The 16,729-nt window shown below is 39.6% G+C and overlaps 1 protein-coding gene across 1 annotated transcript; it reads left to right on the plus strand.

Annotated features, from left to right (window-relative positions):
• The first annotated feature begins 274 nt into the window (after positions 1-274).
• On the plus strand, positions 275-16,714 carry LOC140229948 (serine/threonine-protein kinase Chk1-like). Its single transcript, XM_072310148.1, has 13 exons — positions 275-342; positions 4,117-4,242; positions 4,487-4,586; positions 5,252-5,375; positions 6,245-6,379; positions 6,967-7,155; positions 9,387-9,491; positions 11,490-11,576; positions 12,572-12,668; positions 13,272-13,452; positions 14,515-14,649; positions 15,708-15,809; positions 16,575-16,714. Exons 2-13 carry the CDS (start codon positions 4,178-4,180, stop codon positions 16,653-16,655), a joined length of 1,401 nt encoding a protein of 466 aa, XP_072166249.1. The 5' UTR covers positions 275-342; positions 4,117-4,177; the 3' UTR covers positions 16,656-16,714.
• The last annotated feature ends 15 nt before the right edge of the window (positions 16,715-16,729 follow it).

Here is a 16,729-nt window from a genome sequence, read left to right on the forward strand (position 1 = left end):
TGGTGTCGAACAAGGTCCGTTTGGCCACCCGTCTTGCCCCCCCCCCCCCCCCCCACCAAAAAAAAAAAAAAAAAAAAAAGGAGAAGAAGAAAAAAAAAGAAAAAAAAATAGTTGAAGAAGAAGAAGAAGATACACTGTAAAATGTGTATAGGCCTATATTCTAAAGCCTATGTCGGCAGGACAACGCGCAACCAACAAAAACAATCACAGAGAACGGCTTGAACTATTTCTAATTCTGGCAATTTTAATTTGATTTCGCGCGATCTTCGTAAGTTGGAACGTCATTCGTGGGCAGTATTCCACGTTTGTTTTGCATTCGTATGTATCGAGATTGAGGAACGGGTAAGATACAGAGCGCAAATGATGACTTTATTCTCATATTTTAAGACGGAGTGTCATATGAGCCATACTTATGTTTGAATTGGTGCTTTATGCACGAGAATGACCTTTATGAATTGTTGATATTTGTAGTTTAAATGACCAGCACGCCAACCCGTAGTCCCACGTCTTAGAATTCGTGTATGCTAAAAATTTGTTATGACTAGTATAGTTTTAGGGCGCTAAACGTTAGAATGGGCTAGAATATAACCACCAACGCAACCATCGACCTTGAACTAACTGTGTAGGCAAGCAGTTAGGACGTTCTAACTTCTTATTCTTAGTACTTCAGTTCGGGAAACTCGCTCATTGAGTCATGAAAGTGGCTCCTGCTCAAAACCGTCTTCTTTAAAAGAGAGTAGGCCTAGGGCCTACCATCAGGACAGTAGCACCATTCACTCTCCTACTACCTTGACTACCTAGGGCCTGCACTACTACGACGTACAAAGGGGTGTAGGTAGTCGGAGACGCGCGTTTAGACGTACCGTTAGTGCACCAGTTTTCGACAGGACCCAGATTTCGACACTCAGCAGATAATTCTTATTAAATTTTAGGGTAACATCCCCAGTATTCGGTCACTTAAGCTTTTTTGCAATATTTTTCAAACTAAAATAATACATACAGACATCATATCTACAGCAATGTATGTGAAATATATCAAATTTCTTTAATCTCAACTTTCATTTCGTTAAATATCTCACAGAATTGCACAAAATCGCGAAATATTTCACCTTGAAAATTCCCCAGTATACGGTCATCGGCTCCAGTATTCGGTCACGCGATGTGCGCGTTCAAAGTCAATGCGTGTTCAAGGCAGCTTGAAAAACGCGCACGCGCGCTACCTTGTTGGCGCAGAATTGCATCGGGGACGTTGCGGCGACCGTTGGTGACCGAATACTGGGTCCTCGGCACTTGCATTCAACCCTTGTACATTGGGACACTGTATCGGCACGTACGGACATTTTGTTTTTCTTTTGCGTTTTTGAGGATACCATTACACTCCAAGCTTGCGATAGGCGAAAAATCCCGCGAGAGAACGGCGTATTTCTCGATTTTTAGCGCTTTTTCGGCGACCCATACTCTTATAACTGGGCCTTATCCGCGCGCGCTTTTGGAAAGTAGCGCCGATTCTGCACTTTTGACGGTAAAATTTGGGATTTTGGATGGATTTTTGGAGGGGGCCAAGGGAGTTTCCTATTGTGAATGAGTGTGGAAGTATGTGAATTAATGTGATTTGCGTGTGTTGTGACAGTTGAACTTACTGGCTGGTGACTAGTGATAAGTGACCGAATACCGGGGGCTGACCGAATACTGGTGCCCTTACCCTATACTCAATAAATTTTACATGATACAAACGTCTGACTTCAACAATCAACCAAGTTATCAATCACATTTCTAGTCTTATATAAACACCGTTTGTCACTTGTCATCATAATCCGACAGTAGAATATTTAGGAGAAAAGCAACACAGTGTCAGCAGAAATTTTGATGTCGGCCATTTTCAGGGGTTCAAACAATATGATGCATTTTGTATACATCGCCGTAAAATGAAATTCACCCATGCCGGATATCTTACTTTAGTATCAGTTTGTTTGCCAAATCCTGATGTTAGAATTCATAATTGTCTTTAGTAATTTCATGGCTGAATTCGTGATAAATGAGCAAACTTGTAGAAAGAGTTGGCTTTGAGAATGTGGCACCAGATTTTGGCATTCCCATAATAAGACACGTTATTTATAGAGGAAACAACAAGTTCTTGCGCTGGTACTTTGCTGGTTTGCGTCCACAATGCAGTGTACGCATACTGTACGCGCCATGTGATTTAGGCCTATGTGTGATGCGCGCTGTGATTGTGTCGAAAAATGATGCTGGGTGTCGAAATCTGATGCCAGCGACGGCGTGACGGAAATCGCTAAAATGGAACACGAGTGCATTCAAACTGGAATTCGTTCAAGGCATATTATAATTGGCCTTTGTAGCTCAACTTCACATCGAAATTCCGAGGTAAAACGGTGCAGTATTGATGGTAAACAAGGAAATGTGCTAAAGTGTCGAAAACCGGTACCCTTACCACTGCTTACTGTACGTCTCCGACTACCTACGTTGTAGTATAGGAGAGTGAATGCCATTCATATAACACGCAGATGAGGAGTGAAGCAATAAGGACGTTTACAGACCTGATTTCAGCCACAGATTTCGGTGAGTTTTTGACGTAATTAAACAAAAAATCGCATACCGATTATTGAATGATTATCATAGATTACGATAATTCCTTGTATTTTAGTTTTCCACGATTAAAAAAGATATTCATGAAGGAGTCGCACAACCACACTGAAAAATGACAACGTCTGCGAAGGAATAGAGGTGCAGCCGCGTTTGTCGCGGCTGCCTGTAGTTACCCCGTCATACAAATGAGCACTTCCAGGCGCCGGCCACAGCACAGGCCAGGCAGGGTCCTCATACTCAGTCATGAGGCCTGGCTTTGTGCTCAACTATTGATACACAGCCCAGTTGCTGTAAGTAGCGACAAGATGCTCATGACATGACTGAGGCCTGCTGTTCACTTCTCATCCATCTCACATCTGACATATTACTGTTTATACAACTGGAATATTTGAAGAGTTTGTTCGCAAAAACCGCGAGAAGACCATTTTTTAAGATTTTGAAGTACGGTCTCTGTCATAAAGTACAAAATAATACCTTTTAATAATCTATTGGTCACTACATACAAAGGTATATTTTTGAAGTTATGGTTAAAAGAAGCAAAAATTTTCTTATTATTCTCTTTCTTTTTTTTTTACCTTTAATTGCAAATATCTCCATTTGGCAAATATGGTCTTATCAGTTTTTGCAAACAAACTCTTCATTTATTGATAGATTGTCACAAGTTTGCACTGTTTTTTTCTTTAAATTATTCGTTTTTTAGTTATTTTTATTTATTTATTTATTTTTTGCGAAGTTATTATTTTTTTTTTTACACACACGTAATGAAAAGAGGACATATTTCTGTCTGCACTTTTTGACAAAGAACTCAAGTTTTAATCAACTGATGAGCAGCGCGGCAGCGACCCATCCAAGCACGCACGATCAACCACGAGCAAAGCGGATGTGCTCAATGCAGGGCTGTTGCAGCTTAGTACACTAGTATATTGCTATTTGCCTGATCCAACTCAAATTTTTGTGCTTTTTGTGTGGCTGTCAGTCTCACCACTTCATGCGCATATTCCCATAAAACTGAAGTCTGACTCATTTTATAGATATTCATGATCATATTAAGTAAAATCGTACCCACACCTCCTCACCAGCCAACCTAAAGTAAAACCACCACTTAGGGCCCTACAAATATAGTGTAAAATGGCTACAAATACATTTTAATTATCACATGCAGGTAAACAAAATTATACCTGTGGACTGTGTGCAGTACACTTGAAACATTGCAGGGTTTTCACAATCAAACAACTGAGGCGAAAACAGACCAGTTTGTATCTTAACTTTAAGAAATGTGTGTTATAAAGTATCCTAAGTTACACTAGAAATGTATGTGTGACTAGCCTATAGATGTTTACACAGATATATATTTTGATATGATCACAGTAAAGTTTTATCAGAGTACAATTCATAAGAGAGTCATCTGAGGACATGTCAAGTATCTGTTAAATTGGCAAAAAAAGAAAAGAAAGATAGATCTGCAAGGATGTTATTATCACTGAACAGCCAAGCATTGTTTTGTTTTTACAGGTAAACTCAAACATCGATTAAACTGTGTACTACAGAACAGGTCCCTTGGCATGCAGTCGGCATGGTGACACCATTTGTAGATGGATGGGACTTTGTCCAGACCTTGGGTGAAGGCGCATATGGCGAGTGAGTTGATGAATTAGATCAAACTTGGTATTTAAAACACATTGATCATACACCACCAAGAGAATGATTGCCAGTGGCCAGATATCATTCAGTTCTGTGTGGTGGTCAAAAATACCTACTAACGTACAGGTTAAGACGTAGCTCAATGTGTGTTTGGTGAAGTATGGGTCATCATTTTGATGTCATGTTTTTGTGGTGTTCAGTTTGATGCCTGTTACGTAATTCATGACATCTTTTACTGCAGGGTGAAATTGGCCGTGAACCGGTCAACACAGGAAGCGGTAGCTGTCAAGATCTTGAACCTTGATAAAACTCCTGGAGCAGCTGACTGCGTGAGAAAAGAAGTAAGAAGTAATTTTATATGATGTGAACTTGCTAGTCGCTATAGAGAGCTTTTTTTTGTAAGAAAACTCGGAATTTGTGTAGGAAAAGAAAATTTGTTAACCGTCAGAATGAGGTAGATCACAGGTAAGCCCATCAAATTGCAGAAGGTACATTTCTACAGCTTAGTGCTGTACAATGTATTTTGTTTATTGTGATAGTTGTAAGGTTACTCTTTGCTAGTGTTTTGCAAGGTAGTGTCAGGTGAGCTCTCTTGCCTTGGACCCTTTCATACACTAAATTGTTTGTACACTAATTGTTTCAGTTGCAGAATTTCAAATCTCTTTATTTGCTGAATGCATAATTGATTCTTAAATTGACAACAGATTAACTTTGGGAAGATAAAGGTTCTTGTCTCTTTCAGGGGTTTTCTGCAGATTTCATGAATTGTACGTGTGCCATGTATACTTTGCGTATTCAAAATAAGTAGTTAATTTCAAGGATCACAGTTTGATAGTCCAGATAGACATTTTAGCCAAAGTAGGAAGAAAAGTCATGTTTTAAAATCAAAGAATGGCTCATGTTCATTGTCAACATATGTCACAAGCAGTTGTACGGAAATTACTGGTATTTCGTTGATCTTGTTACGTAGTGCTAATGTTAAGATCATTTTTATTTCACTCGTCAGGTATGTATTCATCGTATGATGTCAGACAGCCACATTATCCGATTTTACGGTCACCGCAAAGAGGGCGCCATTCAGTACCTGTTTGTGGAGTATGCCAGTGGTGGCGAGCTGTTCGACAGGATCGGTAAGAATATTGCATTTCATAATACACCACATGGTACATAGCTATTCAGTCTTTACTGTATACACCGTTATTTTCGCGAGGGTTTAATTTTCACGAATTGCAGTTGGATCGCGAATTTGTCTCCATGCGCTTTGTTAATACAGCATTAACGTAAGCGTCGGCGTTGATTCGCGAAAACAACATCTCACGAAAATGTCTATGACCTCGTCATTCGCGAAAATATTTGTACGCGAAAATAACGGCGTATACAGTATGTGGTGCTTGTTGCCACTAACAGTTTAGTTGTATTTGCCTGGATACAAAGGAAGAGCTCATATGGTAATATGGAAGGGACATTGTCAAATTGTATTTAAAATGGTTTTAAGGACTTTTAGAACAGTAAGATAAAGCTGCCAATGGTCTTATAATGCATTTGAATGCACTATCACATGACATGCACAGCATACAAAGATTTCTTGCAACTGAACTTGTTTAAATCCATTTAGAAATTATATGATTATGTTACACTGTCAATAAAAGTGTACAAATGAAGAGATAGAAACTCAATGTTTCCCATAGATGTTCATACTAAGAACTTGTAGAATAACTTTTTTTATGATTGTTTTTTAAATTAAATGTTTTAAATATTAGCATAGTTGTAGTAATTTGTAGTGAAAACAACAGCACAATTCTCAAATCTTTTTTATGCTGGAGTCTTTTATTTCTTAGCATGCATTCTGAAAATCATCATACAAGTCAGCAAAATTTGAGAATATGTGAAATTGCACCACAAGCACTTTTGCTGTGTTAATATTCTATTTGTCAAATAGGCCTATACATATAAGAATTGAGGCATTCTGAAAGAACTCTAGTATGATCTTTCTCCGCAGAGCCCGACGTGGGTATGCCAGTACCCGAGGCTCATCGGTTTTTCTCCCAACTCATCTCGGGTGTGGAGTATCTCCACACCAAGGGTGTCACTCACAGGGACCTCAAGCCTGAAAATCTCCTCCTAGATGACAATGGTATGCCTCCTGTGCAGAGAATATAATTGTAATGACAATGCAGATGAAGTGTTGTGTGCTTTGGCAGTTTACTTTGGTTTTGGTTATTTAGTTGTCAGCATTTTTACTGTTTTCACCTCTGTCTCATTTCTTTACAAGCTACAGTATTTGTGTCTTGAGTTGTTGATCTGTTTGTGTATATGTGTATTAATTTTCAAGATTCTTTTCATGACACTTAGTCATAAACTGTAGTTGGGCAGAGTACTCATGTGAAGTGAAAGCTTATGATTATCTACATCATGTTTGATATCAATATCACTGTATGCATCTTTTGTCACTTATTTTTCAATTCTACCTTTTCTTCGATTTTGTTTCATCTGTAAGTAATAGTGGTTACAATGTATTTATTATTATTAATACTTTATTAGTATTTTCATTAATATCATTATTGTCATAATCATTGCTATCATGAATATGATGTCATTATTCTTTGCTCAATTCAGAGAACCTGAAGATCAAAGTGACAGTGTCATCCTCATTATTGTCATTATCATTGTCTTCCATAGTTTAATTGTGATTATGGTGTCATTATTCTTGACTCTGCCCAGACAATCTCAAGATCTCGGATTTTGGTCTGGCGACGGTCTTCAGGCACCAGGGCAAGGAGAGGCTGCTGGGGAAATGTTGTGGCACTCCGCCGTACGTCGCCCCTGAGGTCCTCAAGAGAACAGAATATCACGCCGAGCCTGCCGACATCTGGTCCTGTGGTATCATTCTCGTTGCCATGCTTGCTGGAGGTACGACTGACGCCCTCTCTTGAGTTGATTCACAAGTGTTTATTTTTTTCCTGGCCATTATATCATTCATTTTTTATGAACGATTAGTGTACAGTGCACTCCTGTTATAACAAACACGGTTATCACGAAATTCCGGTTACAATGAATTGAATATTCAGACCGCGATATTATCCACTCTATGTATTTTTATTGTTTATTTGTTTGGTTATAACGAAATTTCAATATAATGAAAAAAAAAACAAACAAACTTGCCGGTCCGACTTTGTTATTAACCTGAGTCCACTGTATTTGTCTGTACAGTGCATTTAATCAGGTTTTTTTTTTTTTTCGTATCTTCTGGGGGGTGGGGAGGGGGGAGGACATAAATATGAGATTTTTCTTGAAGATCCTTGCAAGCTGAGGTGTATAGTTTCACATTTCATGTGATTCTTCAGTACAAGTGCAAAGTCACCTTTTCTTGGGTAGAGGAACCTATTCTCAAAGTTGTTATTGTACATACAGTACTTGTATTCTATCTGATATGTTCTGCATATATACTATCAATTGCCAGAGAGTTTTAACTACATTTTAGCTACATGTATCTTGCCAAATCTTTAGATTATCGTCACGAGACTTCCAAGACGGCAGTTCCATTCCGTACAAGTAAATTGTCTGAATTATTATGGGATAGGTCCATTTGCATGATGCCAGCGTGGTGTATGACTCAACAGTCGAGAGCTGTTATTGTGCCATCCTGTGTGGGAAATGAATTCTCATCAGTGATACCACAAAATTGTCATTGGTTTGCATGGCAAATCAGTCTGATCTGTACATAAGTCAACACACTGCAGAGGAAGTGTGAGAGTATAGCCGATGCTCTTTGAACATTTCATGGAAGTAGAACTTTTATGGTGTGTGGTTTCGTGGTACACCATGCATTCATTCTTGGATGAAGAAATTGTGCCTACCCCACAGAAAAGTGAAAAATCTGAAAAGTGTCTACCCCACAGTTTTGGTGAGAATGTTCTTACCGCCTTCAGGAGAAAGAATACATGGTTTTCAGTGCAACCACCCACTACTAAACTGAGAGGGTAATTTACCTATAGTCAATAGTGTATTGTCTAGCTCTGTTGCTCATTTTGGAAGAAGACATTTCTGAACGGACCCTTTGAATTTGGAACTCAGTGTATCAATAGATCTTTAATCCTCTGTGAAGGGATTAACTCACTTAGAGGCACACATTGTTAAGGGATTTAATGGAACAAAGAGCCTTTGTCAGTGCTGTATTCATGACAAGAAAATGGCTTGTCATCTGGGAGAGAAAACAGATTTTCTACAGAATACCCCTCACAAATGCCAATTAGAAATTTGCAGTTTTGCAGACAGCTGCCCTGTATTACCACTAATTGAGATGCTTTCACTCAGTCCTTAAACTGAATTCACTCAAAGAACTTCAATCTTCTTTTTTGTTCACCTGAATTCAGTGTTTTCCATTACCTTGATATTGAAAAGGTTGCTACAATCTTACAAAACTCTAAAGGATGCCATCTAACTACAGCACTGTGGTAATTTGGGCCTTTGTATCCAAGAAATAGTGCTATTTCTCAAATGCTGATTCACATTAGCTTTGAATTACTCCAGAGACCTGAAGAACAACAACAGCAACAATAAAATCCATTAAAGAACTTTCACTGCTCTGTATAAAATCATAATTTGTCAAGTGTTAAAGTGGCACAAATTGGCCTTTGTTGTTCGCAGTTTGCCCACAGTTTGGAGAGGTCACTAAGAAAAAAAAAGAACAACAGACAAAACGATATAATGATAAGTGAGTTACCAATACCGTTTGTCCATTTAACTGCAAGGCATATTTTTATGGAGTTTAATGTCTCAACTTTACATGCAGACTTTTTATGACATTTTTTCCCCTTTTATATCATAAAAGTATTGTTAAGGCTTACTTGTTTCTAGCTGTGTCACAAAATTACTGTATTATTGGGACTGTTAGTAAATATTGCAAAGTAATGAATTCGCTGTGACAAGAATCAATGTGATGGATCTAGGAACAACTACTGATATTCATTTCAAAATTTTCAAGAGAACAGTTCATATATATTCTGTATGAAACAACAACAGACGGGCAGTTTTGGGTGGCTTGGGGAGTAATAAGACGGGTGGTTTGGGCATTTCAGTTGCTAATGGCTTAATAGATGAGTGATGTGTGTTGTCGTTATTTATTGCTATCTTCCATCCAGAGCTGCCCTGGGATGAACCTACGTACACCTGCACGGAGTTCTGTGATTGGCTGGACAAAAAGATGCACCTGTCACCATGGAAGAAGATTGACACCACCCCACTGGGTAAGATTTAAACATATCAAGATATGCAGATTGTCATGAATAAACAGTATTCTTTTTTCTACGCAGTGGTGTGGCCTGTTCGGACCGCGTTGGAAAAAAAATGGTTCCAGACAAGACTGGGACAATGTTGTGTGAGGCGAGGGAAGAATGAAGTTTTTGATACTTTAAGTTTGATATCATTGGTGGCGGTGATTATTTTTGGTGTCAAAATGTGTGACATGATGTTGTGCCACCAGGATTTCCCTCCCTTCCGTAATAAGATCTATTATAGTTTTTACCCCTTTTGCTCTTTTTAGCTCACCTGAGCCAAAGGCTCAAGTGAGCTATTGCGATCGCCCTTCGTCCGGCGTGCGTCGTCCGTCGTCCGTCGTGCGTAAACTTTTTACATTTCATCTTCTTCTTGAAAACCCCAAGATCGATTTTCATCAAACTTGGCAGGTAGCATCCCTAGGGGGTTAGGAACTCAATTTGTTAAAATGGGCACCATGCCCCACCCAGGGGGCCCCCAGGGGGGCCCCAAACCCCCCAAAATGAAGGAATCTTTAAAAATCTTCTCTAGAATCAGAAGTTATAGAGCTAAGATAATACTATGAGTGAGTACATTAATGACTGTTGTTTCAAGTGTGTTCATAGCAGATCCAGGGGTGCCCCTTGTGGGGGCAGGGGGGGGGGGGGGGGGTGGGAAGGTCCAAATGGGGGCCTGAATTGTGCATTTTCATCTTCTTCCTGAAAACCTCATTATATTGGATTTTCGTCAAACTTGGCGGGTAACATCCCTAGGGGGTCAGGATCTTAATTTATCAAAATGGGCACCATGCCCCACCCAGAGGGCCCCAGGGGGCCCCAATCCCCCCAAATTAAGGAATCTTAAAAAATTTGGGCCCTTATTGTACATTTTCATCTTCTACTTGAGAATGCCTGGTCAAATTTTAGTAGAGCTGTGAATAATTTAGATTAGTGACTGCGTGAAAGGTGAACTTGCGATACTCAGGTGAGCGCTAGACCCGCGGGTCTCTTGTTTTTTTGTTTTTTTTGGGGGGGGGGATGAGTGCAGTTACCTCCATTTAATCAAGACTCAGATGCATAGGGAAAACCACTTTAATAAGACAACATCACAGACACATTACCAAGACACATAAGTTGTACCACTTCTATGGTATTAGTCATCAGTCGAATGTGACATCATTTTCACCAGATATTGATTCAGTCGTGAAACATTGGATTGTTTCACTGAGGAAAAAAAACAAACAGTTTTAGGTAATGTGAGAGCTTCTACAAGTGAACCTTTTATGGAAACTACTTGTTTGAAGGATTAATCCAGCATGATCATCAAGATGATGACATCAAGATGATGACATCATCACCTTTTGAATAGGCAATTTGAATATATCGTTGATGGGGCAACAAGACCTTGTATCTACAAAGTGTCAAATGTTCAGCAGAGCAAAAAAACATGGCAGCCAAACTCACCCAAGATGGTGTCCGATCAAGTAGTTGTTATTATATGAAATAATGTACGTGACATGAACTAAACATGTGCAAAATATTGGGCTGATAGGGCCTGTTTTTCTTGAGTTATTGCGAAGAAAGATAGCTGCATCAAATGGGAGAGCCTTTCCTTTGACATGCCATGGTGACTTTATTTTGGGGGTAAGACAGCTAGGATTTGGACAGGACATCATTTTAATAAGTGATTATCTGACCATTAATCTAAAAAAGTCATTTTCACAAAAATTTCAGATACAAGGTCTTGTCGCCTCAGTGAAAATATGACTGTCTAAACTAGTATCATCATGTTTGCAAAAACTGAAAAATAAGTATACTTCTAATGCATAAATGTACAGTTGTAAGTGTGACTAATATCACCTGTAATGTGTAAATGTGAAGCTTCAAAAATGTCTAACATCTTCAAATTCAACCTAAACATGTTGTAGAATTACACTCTAATAGAGCAGTGCCATTCTTTAACTCCTGTAATTATTCTCGCCTCTCGAGCAGCTCTATTGAGGAGGATCCTTACCGAGAAACCCTCCAAGCGCTACGGCATCTCACAGATCAAGAATGATCGCTGGTTCCGGTCCAAAGGTATGCTCATCGATAGAAGCACCACGCTCTCCCCCTTTCTCTTCATACTTGCCAACTTTATATGACATAGGAATATTCCCGTTTTTCCAGTATTGAAGAAGCAGTTATAGTATCATGTAGCAATATTTATGTCCACCTGTTGATGGTAAAGTATGAGGGATTAGTGAAAACTCCCCATTTTTGCAAGTTTTGCTCCTGTTTGTACCTACTTTTGAGCTTCTGATTTGACACATAAACCCGCTTTTATGTGAGTCCTAGAAGTTTCAAACAATTCATCTTTATCCTTCACAGGTTGCCCATCTATGATCCTTGGGACTATTACTGACCCGACCTGTTCCTGATTATGTTTTCTCACCCCTGTGCTTTAATCCCTCTGCTTACAATCTGTTGGGCTCCATGCCTTTGACACATAACCCACCCCCTTTTGTTTTCTTTGTTCTTTGTTCCTTACCCCTCCCAAGACAGTGCATGTTGTGTGTGGTCCCCTCATGTGTATGTTTTTGTAACCTGTATGCTTGTCATTTTGCCGCTCACAAAGATTCATCTGGGGTTGAAAGCTCAAACCCCTTTTGACTTAATCTTAGAGGAGATTATTTCCCCTTCTTGAATGGGTCAGTCAAATGATAACAATGTGGTATCAGCTGCTCTTCATTTGGTCATTCAACATGATTTCTACAGAACAGTGCAGTATATAAAGAGAGACAAGTATAGTTTTAAGGATCCTGAAGAATATTAATGTCAAGTAACTGGGGGAATTTGTCTACTAAGCAACATTAAGAAAATGGATAGATTGATATATAAATGATCGAGTAAGTACATAAATACATTTAAGTAAGCAAAGGAATTCAAATAAAACTAAAAAAAAAATGAATTAAAAGCAAAAATGAAATAAGATCATTTGTAAACAACAGAATCTGTCATCATCTTATCATACTGCATGTATGCCAACAAAAGTTTACCCTACCGTCATTGCCTGTAATTGTTCTTGGACTCAGGAACCCTTGGCCGTGTGCCGTCCAGTTCTCCTGGCTTGGCCAGTATGAAGAGAGTCTGCAGCGGCAAGGACCTATCGCCTCTGGCAGGTGGCCGCAGGTAACGGTCATTTGTTTTGACCACATCGCATGTTGCAATATCTTTTAGTTGCTATCAGAGTTGCCCACCAGTGTGTTTTGTTCACGTCCTGCTGTGAGCTAAAAAATGAGCCAGAACTCTTGGGCATAAGCCTGTTGGTGGCTCTGCAAACTGACAGATCAATCCTCTGTGCTTTGATAACCAGTGGGAAGATTGCCCGCATATGTGTTAATTCAAAAGCTGGTAGCAGTTGTGTCTTATACTGTATACGCCGAATATTTCGCGAGGTTTTCATTTTCGCAAATTTTGTGAGTCAGGTGCTATTCGCGAAATTAAAGTCACACGAAGATATTGACTCTGATCACACTATGAATGTGACGCATGCGTATACATTTCTCCATTCACTACAGGACTCCACGATCGCGAATTTAATCACTCGCGGGATGTTCCGATTGGCGAAAATTTAGTCTCACTAAATGTATGGCGAATATAGTAATCATAATGTTCTTGTGCAGAAGCAAACCCTCCCTAATTATTTGAAACTCACAGCATGATATGTATTTCACCCACATCTGAAATCTCTCTCCCTATTTCTCACGTTGTCGTTGTCCATGGTTGCCGTAGCAACGGGAAGGTCTCCGCCTCCCAGCCCACTTTCCAGACCAATGGCTTTGGGACGGCAAACGAGGGCGCCATACCCAGCGCAGTGGAGGAACTGGTGAACGCATTCAGCTTCTCCCAGCCAGTTCACCCTGACAACATGCTCCTCAGTAGTCAGCTAGCATGCACCCCTGGAGCCTCTCAGGTAGGCAGTGGTCCTTAAAGGTATTAGCCCACATTTGTAAACCTGCAGCAATTGGTCTCGTAGTTAGCATGGAGTTTGGGTATGATTGCAGTAACACCTGTGCAAAATTTCGTTCCAATTAGTCCATTACTTTAGTTAGTGTGCGTAGCTAGCCCGCGCTCGTAATTTGATTTTGGGTCGGGTTGACCCGGTTTGAAAATTGATTTTAAAACAATGATTTTCTCTCTTTTATCGAATGGTATAGACAAAGAGCAACAGGTGAGGTATGTTACTATTATAACTTGTACTTGAAGTCATATTGGACCTGTTTTATGCAGTTTTGATTTTCGTGGGTTTGCAAATGTGGGCTAGTACCTTTAATAGGCAGAGGAAAGTTTTAGAGCCCTGTTATGTATGTTTAGATAGATAGATAGTTATATAGATAGATAGATAGATAGATAGATAGATAGATAGATAGATGGATAGATAGTTAAATAGATACATAGATAGATGGATGGATGGATAGACAGATGGATAGCTCAGTGGCAATATTCAACTCCAATCAATATTCTTCCACTACATGTATGCTGCATACAAAGTTGTAGACAGTTCATTGTCTGAATTCCTTTTTTTTTTTAATTTATCTCAGTCAGGCCAGCCTTCCCATTGCATGACTTCCCCACACTTATGGGTATTAACCCATTGAAGACGAGTCCCGAGTAAACTTGGGCAAGTGTCTATGGGAAATGCATACTATAGCAAATTCAGCCCATCCTCGACAGGTTAAAGACCACAATGGAAGACAAGTGCTAACATGGATATTAATATGTGGGATTAAGGAAGTTATGCGTATTGTTTTATCTTATTGCTTATCTTATTGCTCTTTCTCTTTTTAAATCTTCACCTTTATTGTTCTATCTTTCCTTCCTCTTGTCCATTCACCTGCTTCAATCAAACCTTGTCCATGTCTTTACATACTTCCTCTCTCTGTCTGTATATTATGTACATATATATCTATCTGTCTCTCTTCATATAATATATAATATATGTATATCCCTCTCTGTCTATCTCTCTTTCTCTCAGACTCCGCTGCAGAGACTAGTGCGTAGAATGACGCGTTTCTTCACCAAGTGCAGCTTCGAGGAGACCCTCAGGGTGCTGACTGGGATCCTGGACAAACTCAGCGCCTACTCCTGGAAGAAAAGCTGTTCAAACCAGGTAGGGAGAATAGTGTAAACCAAGAGACATTCGCGGCATGGCATTTTCAGGAATCAGAATCAATGGCCTTTTTCGCCACATGAAACTTAAGTGAATTGCCACTGGCTTTCAGTGCATTCTGAAGGGGGGGGGGGGGGGGGGAACTGCCGCAAATCTTGGCTCCTCAAATTCGCAAAAGTTTTGCGCATGTAAACATTTCTGGTTTTACAGTAGCTTTGTGCGGGATCTATTAGTACTAATCTGTCTCATCTGGAATGAGTAAAATGAAAGAAAGCAACTATCTTTTGAAAGTGAGCAAAGCTAAGCAAATAAGAGATTTACAACCATTTTTGTTTTCCGAATATTGTGTCCTTGTGGCACCTCCAGTTAGCATTTGTGGTCATGTGACTATATTCCAATGGATTACACATCCTTAGCTGTAGCGCACATTTCCTTTAGACACCTGCTTGAGTAAACTCAGGAATATCTTCACAGGGTTCAGACATGAGAGTTTAGGGACTTTGATGCAGTGATAGCCAGTATTGTGTTAATATGTTCCTTCATCAAAATATAAGGAAGTACATTTTGATGTGTAAGATATTATGTTTTCTGATTTAGCATTGTTAGAACCTGTATGTTTTCCTATTTTCAAGTCAAAGCAGGATTTTATTTTTGCTTTTGAAGTTGACTTCACTATGCTGATCAGTGGGTCTTTTTGGCAGCCCTGCTGATCTAGCTTGAGTAGAAATTTGAAAAGTAATGGTCTCTCTTGAGGGAGAAAGAAACAAAAACAAGCAAGTTAAACCTATAATCTCTATTTGAAAAAAAAAGAAGTGACTTCTTCACATCAGCAAACCCTCAGCATACACATGCTACTAATCGCAACCACTTTTGGAAAAAAAAAAAATGGATACAACCTTGTACAATAGAAAAGTAGCATATCAGAGCAGAAATAAATCTTTTAAAAGCATAATTTGTTGTTTAGCTATTTGTCATTAAGTGGTTAATACTCATAAAAGAGTCTCATATTCTTTGTTGTTAGAATAATACTGTGAGAAATTTTGACCCTTAACCTTTAGATCACCATCTCAACCCTTGACCGTCGCAACCACCAACTGACCATGAAGGCCAGCCTCTTGGAGATGGACGGTCGCATTCTAGTGGACTTCCGGCTGTCCAAGGTAAGAGTCTTCCTCTCTCTTCTTTCTATCGACCCAAAGATCTCCCTGGTCTCTCTCACTCCGCAAGACGTTTTCTGACAATTTTAAAAGAAACCAAAGCCCAAATATAAAATTGGATTGAGTGAAAGCAGCAATATCAGTGGAACACATCAGTTAATGGTTTGAGCAAAATCGGACAATCAGTTCAAAAATTATGATTTTTAAAGGTTTGGTGCCATCATTGCTCGATAAGGAGACTTTGACTGGCCGAGCTCCGGCTGAACGTTATGTAGGCGTGGTCTCGGTGCATGGATCATGCAGATCGACCAATCAGAGACAAGTTTCATTGGGACACTCTCTGGATTGATGCCTAGCAATTTCGGGATTGAGCGAGAGTTCAATATTATGTACTGGACCTTTGTGAGGGTGCATTTCGGAGGGGTTTGGTATGTCTCCCTCTTACGTCAAGTTTGTAGAGGGATCATAGTCGGAAGCTGTATGTTTTATGTCGGGATTGTGGACACCCCTACACAAAGGGCCAGACTGGACTAGTCAAAGTGCTGCAAGTTACAGTAACACAGAATTCTGTTTCATGAATGTCAAATTGTACTGTGCCTGAAAATTACCACTACAATGTCAAGTACTGCATGAATGTTGGTTGGTGTCTACACACATAGTATTTGGCTCTACGACTTCATTGTGCAATGTTTAGGGGGGAAATGCTTTCTCTTTGCTGGACTTTTAATCATTATTCAATTTCATTTGTTTGTCTTTCTGTTTCTCTAGGGCGATGGACTCGAATTCAAGAAGTGCTTTGTGAAGATCAAGGAGAAAATGTCGAAGATCATCATCAAGGGTCCCCCTTAACACACACGACATGATCCTTGTCCCGAGTCCCTTGCGAACTGACCCGCGCACCCCATACCGGTCATTTGCTTGCT

Source organism: Diadema setosum, chromosome 6 (genome assembly GCF_964275005.1).
Source record: "Diadema setosum chromosome 6, eeDiaSeto1, whole genome shotgun sequence".
Classification (NCBI taxonomy): domain Eukaryota; kingdom Metazoa; phylum Echinodermata; class Echinoidea; order Diadematoida; family Diadematidae; genus Diadema; species Diadema setosum.

Bases quoted from the DNA above. Each gene is read 5' to 3' on its own strand.
- LOC140229948 (XM_072310148.1), top strand. From the start codon at position 4,178: ATGGTGACACCATTTGTAGATGGATGGGACTTTGTCCAGACCTTGGGT. The intron at 7,156-9,386 runs GTACGACTGACG...TCTTCCATCCAG, and splicing joins CGTTGCCATGCTTGCTGGAG to AGCTGCCCTGGGATGAACCT. The intron at 12,669-13,271 runs GTAACGGTCATT...TGGTTGCCGTAG, and splicing joins CCTCTGGCAGGTGGCCGCAG to CAACGGGAAGGTCTCCGCCT.